Below are 7,744 nucleotides of genomic sequence, written 5' to 3'. Positions count from 1 at the left end.
GTTACTGTGTGATAGCTGTGCTGGGATTGGCCCAGTTACTGTGTGATAGCTGTGCTGGGATTGGTCCGGTTACTGTGTGATGGCTGTGTGCTGGGATTGGCCCAGTTACTGTGTGATGGCTGTGTGCTGGGATTGGCCCAGTTACTGTGTGATAGCTGTGTGCTGGGATTGGCCCAGTTACTGTGTGATGGCTGTGTGCTGGGATTGGCCCAGTTACTGTGTGATAGCTGTGTGCTGGGATTGGCCCGGTTACTGTGTGATGGCTGTGTGCTGGGATTGGCCCAGTTACTGTGTGATGGCTGTGTGCTGGGATTGGCCCAGTTACTGTGTGATTGGCTGTGTGCTGGGATTGGCCCAGTTACTGTGTGATGGCTGTGTGCTGGGAATGGCCCGGTTACTGTGTGATGGCTGTGTGCTGGGATTGGCCCCGGTTACTGTGTGATAGCTGTGTGCTGGGATTGGCCCGGTTACTGTGTGATAGCTGTGTGCTGGGATTGGCCCGGTTACTGTGTGATACTGTGTGCTGGGATTGGCCCGGTTACTGTGTGATGGCTGTGTGCTGGGATTGGCCCAGTTACTGTGTGATGGCTGTGTGCTGGGATTGGCCCAGTTACTGTGTGATGGCTGTGGGCCAATCACAGTTGTTAGGAATTGTGGTCATGTGACAGCACAGCGGGGGATGGTAAATGTTGGTGTCGGTTGTGTTTCAGGCTCAGATCACAATGAAGGTCATCCAGGGTCTGTACAGCGGGGTCACCACCGTGGAGTTGGACACTCTGGCGGCAGAGACGGCGGCCACCCTCACCACCAAACACCCCGATTACGCCATCCTGGCGGCACGCATCGCCGTCTCCAATCTGCACAAAGAAACCAAGAAGATATTCAGTGGTAAGTCTCATATGGGGGGGGGCAGTGAGGGTGTCAATGGGGGAGGGGTGGGACCTGGTGGTGTCATTGGGATTAGGGTTAGTGGATGTAAATTGGGGGAGACAGGGAATTTTGTGGGTTTCATGGAGGGGGGGGGGCATGGTGGGTGTGGTTAGGGTTAGTGGGTGTCATGGGGGGAGGGTAGTGTGGGTGGTAATGACAAAGGGTTGGTGTGCGTTCCAATGGGGGGGGGGTGTAGTGTGGGGCCATGTGGTTGGGTATGTGGGTGTCATTGATAGTGGGTGTCATGGGGGGTGGGGTTAGTGTGGGTGCCATCTTGGAGGGGGGGTAGTGTGGGTGCCATCTTGGAGGGGGGGGGTGTCCTTTTTTTGCACAATGAAGGTTTTCTGTCAGTATTTCAGTATCTGAGATCCCATTAGTGACTTGGAACAAGCATGCAGCCAGTGAAGGCTTCAATTCTGGCACGCCTGTCAGCGGTTCATTCTAGGAAATGCTGTGTGCCTGGCTGTTGGCAGCTGTAATGTTAGGGTGGACTCAGGCTTGTAGCGGAGGATGTGGGTTCTTCTAGGGAAGGACATTAATGAATGGAATAAAAAATTGGGGGGGAGACGGCAATCACATGACTGACCGGCCTGTGCTCACTACCCTCCCCCCACCATTCTTGCACAATGTCGTCTCCCTTCCCCCCTGGATTTACCCTTCTCTCCTCCCCTCCCCCCACAGAGGTGATGGAAGATCTGTATAACTATGTGAACCCCCTGAATGGACGTCACTCCCCGATGGTATCCAGAGAGACGCTGGACATTGTGCTGGCCAACAAAGATGTGAGTCTACCGGGGTCAGCTGGTGTTGGGCCCGGTGTGGGCGGGGCCCAGAGTGGGTGGGGCTGGTGTGGACGGGGCCCGGAGTGGGTGGGGCTCGGTGTGGGTGGGGCTGGTGTGGGGCTCGGTGTGGGTGGGGCTCGTTTTGGGCATCCACACTGTATATCTGCTGCAGATTAGTTTTCTGTTGGAAGCGATTCCCATCCCCCTCCATCCCGGTATCGGGGAATATTTGTATCGGTTTCTGATCCTCCAATCACAGGGCAGGAAATCTCTTATGAGAATATTACATTCTATCCTGGGGGGGTCTCTACTTCTGTCTGGGATCGGGTAGTGGGAGATGTATGGGGGGGAGGGGGTAAATTCATTGGTATTGTGACTGATGGTGACTTTGTCTCCTCCAGCGACTGAACTCCTCCATCATCTATGACCGAGATTTCTCCTACAACTTCTTCGGGTTCAAGGTGAGCTTCACATTGATCTGTGTGCTTCTACTTATCACTGGACCCCCCCACTTCTAGTCACTGACCCCCCCCCTACTTCTCATCACTGACCCCCCCCCCCTACACAGGGAGCAAGCCTAATGACCCCCCTTCACTACAGAGGGAGAAATACTGGTGACCCCCCCCCACTACACATGGAGAAATGATGGTACCCCCCCTACAGAGGGAGCAATCCTGGTGACCCCCCCCCCCCACATCCACCCTCAGCTGTTCACGTCTAAAGTGTGCCCAGGAAGTGAGGCAGAAGTAATGGCGCCGCGTGTAACCAGCAATGAGGAGTGTAACGGAACCTCAGACCCACACTGTACTTGTGGTCTTCCGTCAGTATACGGCTTCCTCGCAGTCATGAACATAGATATCAAATCCCAGACGCTGTCATACAAAACTAGCCTGACACTTAGCTTGTATACTGGAAACAACTAACTCCTTTATTAAAACAAGCAGCAGACTTTTATACACTTTAGAAGCATGACAGTCACTACATGAACAATGACCTGAATATTTACCCAAAACATCACACAATGGTGAGATAACGAGGTACAGCTGACTAATCCCATCTAGACAAGGTTATCATTCACATGCTAATTAACTCAGCGCACTTAAGTCAGCCTGGAAGCCCAGAGTGCCGGCACCAAAGTTAAAACAAGATATAATATACATTATTATAGTGTAAATACTGAGAACCCACAGTAAACAATGATGAGCAAATCAGCATGATTTACAATCCATGGAGGACAGGTGTTTGGGCTGATGACATGCATCTGTTACAAGTCTGATCAACTGAAGCATCCAAACCATCAATTTATCTGTCACATAGTTTTTTCAGTCCCAGTGTTGGTCGGTGAGTACCGTCACAAGGAGTGACAGCGCTGTTCTGATACCAGTAATGGTGGGGGAGGGGAGGAGGGGTCATTCTCTGAGGGAGGGAAGGGATTGAAGTATTTTCATCTCATGATCTCCACATTTCTCTTCCAGACTCTGGAACGTTCCTATTTATTGAAGATAGACGGCAAAGGTACGTTTATTGTACGGGAGTCACCTGACCTCCCTCTGCTCTTCCTGATTGGCTGTACGGGAGTCACCTGACCCCCTCTGCTCTTCCTGATTGGCTGTACGGGAGTCACCTGACCCCCTCTGCTCTTCCTGATTGGCTGTACGGGAGTCACCTGACCCCCACTACTCTTCCTGATTGGCTGTACGGGAGTCACCTGACCTCCCTCTGCTCTTCCTGATTGGCTGTACAGGAGTCACCTGACCCCCCCTCTGCTCTTCCTGATTGGCTGTACGGGAGTCACCTGACCCCCTCTGCTCTTCCTGATTGGCTGTACGGGAGTCACCCCTCTGCTCTTCCTGATTGGCTGTACGGGAGTCACCTGACCCCCTCTACTCTTCCTGATTGGCTGTACGGGAGTCACCTGACCCCCTCTGCTCTTCCTGATTGGCTGTACGGGAGTCACCTGACCCCCTCTGCTCTTCCTGATTGGCTGTTGAGGATAATGTGATGAGTGACAGGTCTCAGTGTCTGTTAAGAAATGTAGTGGAGGTCGGGGGGGGGGGGGGGGCTCTGTAGTAGAAGTTGGGGGGAGGGAGGGTTCTGTAGTGGAGGTCGGGGGTCTTTATCCTGACCATATATCTCTCTTGCAGTGGCGGAGCGCCCCCAGCACATGCTGATGAGGGTGTCGGTTGGAATCCATAAGAATGACATTGAAGCTGCCATAGAGACCTACAATCTACTGTCTGAGAGATGGTTCACCCACGCCTCCCCCACACTCTTCAATGCCGGCACCAACAGACCCCAACTCTCCAGGTATGGATGACCTACACTGACACCCTTCGGTTTCTGACAATGCTAGTTGCCTGGCTCTCAAATGTTACTTCCAGGATCAGCCTCAGATGCCAGAGTCCCTCTGTGTGGCCTAGTAGGGAGGCAGCCCCGGGGTCCCTCTGTGTGGCCTAGTAGGGAGGCAGCCCCGGGGTCCCTCTGTGTGGCCTAGTAGGGAGGCAGCCCCGGGGTCCCCCTGTGTGGCCTAGTAGGGAGGAGCCCCTGGGTCCCCCTGTGTGGCCTAGTAGGGAGGCAGCCCCGGGGTCCCTCTGTGTGGCCTAGTAGGGAGGCAGCCCCGGGGTCCCTCTGTGTGGCCTAGTAGGGAGGCAGCCCCGGGGTCCCCCTGTGTGGCCTAGTAGGGAGGAGCCCCTGGGTCCCCCTGTGTGGCCTAGTAGGGAGGCAGCCCCGGGGTCCCTGTGTGGCCTAGTAGGGGGGTTTCTTAGAAGTCCATTAGTGTGTCTCTTCCCCCCCCCCCTCCTCTGGCGTATACTGCAGAATTTGGGCCTGAAGTGCATCATGGAGGTCACATTCGGCCCCCCACCGCCATTATACATGGAAGCATCGGGTATTTTGCATTGGCTGCAATGAAGTAAGCAGCCGTGGCACGGTTAACCACTTGCCAACTGCTCACAGTATATTTACTGCGGCAGTCAGCCCCGGCCAGGCAGAGTGACGTAGATCTGCGTCACTCGCCTGTCACTCCTTCTAGAGCCAATAGCGGGCGCGCGCCCGCCTCGGCTCGTTCACGGAGGAGTGCGGGAGTGTGACTGGCGGACCCGATGTCCGCCGGTCACACTACGATCGCCGGTACAGCGGGAGAAAGACAGAGCGGCTTATGTAAACAAGCCACTTGTCTGTTCTCCCTGTGTAAAAAAGATCAGATGGTTCTACTATGTAGAACCGTTGATCTTTGTTTTTACACCAATAGCAATGTCCCACTACAGTTAGAAGCACGCCCCTAGGACACACTTAACCCCTCCCTGTCCAATAAAGTTAACCCCTTCCCTGCCAGTGTAATTTTTACAGTAACAGTGCATATGTATAGCACTGATTACTGCAGTAATGTCACTGGTACCCCCAAAAGTGTCAAATGTCAGTCAAGGGTCCGATCTGTCCGCCGCAATGTCGCAGTACCGCAAAAAAAATCGCAGATCGCCGCCATTACTCGTTAAAAAAAAAAAAACACCAAAAATGACAAATCTTTCCCTTTGTTTGTAAAATCTTTCTCTTTGTTAGTAAACGCGATAACTTTTGCGCAAACCAATCAAAATACGCTTTTTGCGAGTTTTTTTTTTTTTTTTTACCAAACATAGGTAGCGTAAAACAAATTGGCCGAAAATGTTAAATTTAGATTTTTACATTTTTTTTGGGGGGAATTTCATATAAAAAAAGGTGAAAAATATTGTTGTTTTTGCAAAATTTACGCTCTTTTTTTGTTTATAGCGCGTGATCAAAAAATCGCACAGGTGATCAAATACCACCAAAAGAAAGCTCTGTTTGTGGGAAAAAAAGGACGTGAAATTTGTTTAGGTACAGCGTCGCACGACCGCGCAATTGTCCGTTAAAGTCACGCAGTAAAAAATCGCAAAAAACCCCCTGGTCTTTTAGCAGGAAAATACTCCGGTGGTAAAGTGGTTAAGGATGTCATCTTGTCAATATTGCATTACCACGGGATTTACAATTTGGAGTTAAGGGGGGGGGGGTATGATTCTGGCTATGCTCATCTCCTCCTGTTGTCTTGCAGCTGTTTCCTCCTGTGTATGAAGGATGACAGCATTGAAGGGATTTATGACACTCTGAAGCAATGCGCTCTCATCTCCAAATCTGCGGGTGGGATTGGTGTCGCCGTTAGCTGCATCCGAGCCACTGGAAGTTATATTGCCGGGGTGAGTGTCACATTATCAGGGGCAAGTCTTACATGGAATGTGGGTCAGTGTCAAATATTGGAAGGGGGACGACTAATAAAACCTGTTGGGCTTTATATGGAGAGGAGTCTCAGGGTTTGGGGCTCACGGAGAGGGGGACGGGGTCGTCTCGGACAGAGGGATGGGGTCGTCTCTGGGTTGGGGCTCGCGGAGAGAGGGACATGGTCGTCTCTGGGTTGGGGCACACGGAGAGGGGGACAGGGTCGTCTCTGGGTTGGGGCTCGTGGAGAGAGGGACGGGGTCGTCTCTGGGTTGGGGCTCGCGGGGAGAGGGACGGGGTCGTCTCTGGGTTGGGGCTCGCGGAGAGAGGGACGGGGTCGTCTCTGGGTTGGGGCTCGCGGAGAGAGGGACGGGGTCGTCTCTGGGTTGGGGCTCGCGGAGAGAGGGACGGGGTCGTCTCTGGGTTGGGGCTCGCGGAGAGTGGGACGGGGTCGTCTCTGGGTTTGGGGCACGCGGAGAGAGAGGGACGGGGTCATCTCGGTGTGAGAGACCTGGTCCCCCTCGGAGTTGGGGCTCACAGGGAGAGGGACCTGGTTGCCTCGGAGTTGGGGCTCGCGGGGAGAGGGACCTGGTCCTCTCGGGGGTTGAGGCATCTTGGGGAGAGGGACCTGGTCCTCTCAGGGGTTGAGGTTTACGGGGAGAGGGACCTGGTCGCCTCAGAGTTGGGGCTTGTGAGGAGAGGGACCTGGTCGCCTCAGGCTCGCGGGGAAGGAGGACGGGTGATCTTGGGGCTTGGTTTTGTGGAGAATAGTTACCTTTATATAAGGGGATTTTATGTTTTCCCACCAGACGAACGGTAATTCGAACGGCCTGGTACCCATGTTGCGGGTGTACAACAACACGGCGCGGTATGTGGATCAGGGCGGGAACAAGGTAAGTGCACTCTTTGCTTCTCATCACTCTTTTATACCCCAGGCTTGTGTCTGGATTGTTCTGGAACCTTCCATTTTCTGTCCTATTAGAGGCCGGGTGCGTTTGCCATCTACTTAGAGCCGTGGCACTACGACGTGTTTGAGTTCCTGGATCTGAAGAAGAATACGGGAAAGGAGGAGCAGAGAGCCAGAGATCTCTTCTTTGCCATGTGGATCCCAGATCTCTTCATGAAACGCGTAGAATCCAATCAGGTAGATGAAATACTTTGCAGATTATTGGTAGACTTGGGACGATGGGGAGGAGGGAGATTCTCAGCGCCTGCAATGTAACTTGTCTTCTCTTCATAGGATTGGTCCCTGATGTGTCCCCACGAGTGTCCCGGGCTGGAGAATGTTTGGGGGGAGGAGTTTGAGAAGTTATATGACCGGTGAGTGGCTGTCCTTGGTTCTTATGGTTTTTCTTCCTAAATACGGTCCACATTGACCGCTCTGTGTTCTCTGCAGGTATGAGAAGGAAGGCCGGGCACGCAAGGTCATAAAAGCACAACAGTTGTGGTACGCCATCATAGAATCTCAGACAGAAACCGGCACGCCTTACATGTTATACAAAGACGCCTGCAACCGCAAGAGCAACCAGCAGAACCTCGGCACCATAAAGTGCAGCAATCTGTGTACAGAGGTGGTGGAGTACTCCAGCGACAACGAGGTATGTATCTATACCAGGGTGGATTGGTCATGGTGAGATGGGTGAAGTACCAGTGACCAGGAGGTATGTACCTTACCAGGGTGTATTGGTCATGGGGAGATGGGTGAAGTACACCAGTGACCAGGAGGTATGTACCTTACCAGGGTGGATTGGTCATGGGGAGATGGGTGAAGTACACCAGTGACCAGGAGGTATGTACCTTACCTG

The 7,744-nt window shown here is 53.1% G+C and overlaps 1 protein-coding gene across 1 annotated transcript; it reads left to right on the top strand.

Moving 5' to 3' along the window:
* Positions 1-705: 705 nt before the first annotated feature.
* On the top strand, positions 706-7,537 carry LOC309544175 (ribonucleoside-diphosphate reductase large subunit; the record flags this gene model as incomplete). Its single annotated transcript, XM_082276541.1, has 10 exons — positions 706-888; positions 1,612-1,712; positions 2,114-2,173; positions 3,188-3,227; positions 3,857-4,019; positions 5,779-5,920; positions 6,749-6,832; positions 6,922-7,083; positions 7,180-7,259; positions 7,336-7,537. Coding segments are annotated over exons 1-10 (1,200 nt in total), but the record flags the coding sequence as incomplete, so codon positions are not given.
* Between the last annotated feature and the right edge of the window lie 207 nt (positions 7,538-7,744).

The sequence above is a fragment of the Pelophylax lessonae genome (assembly GCF_965119305.1).
Source record: "Pelophylax lessonae genome assembly, contig: HAP1_SCAFFOLD_1477, whole genome shotgun sequence".
Classification (NCBI taxonomy): Eukaryota; Metazoa; Chordata; class Amphibia; order Anura; family Ranidae; genus Pelophylax; species Pelophylax lessonae.
The sequence above is the reverse complement of the archived record's forward strand: the minus strand, read 5'-3'. Positions and strand labels throughout refer to the sequence as shown.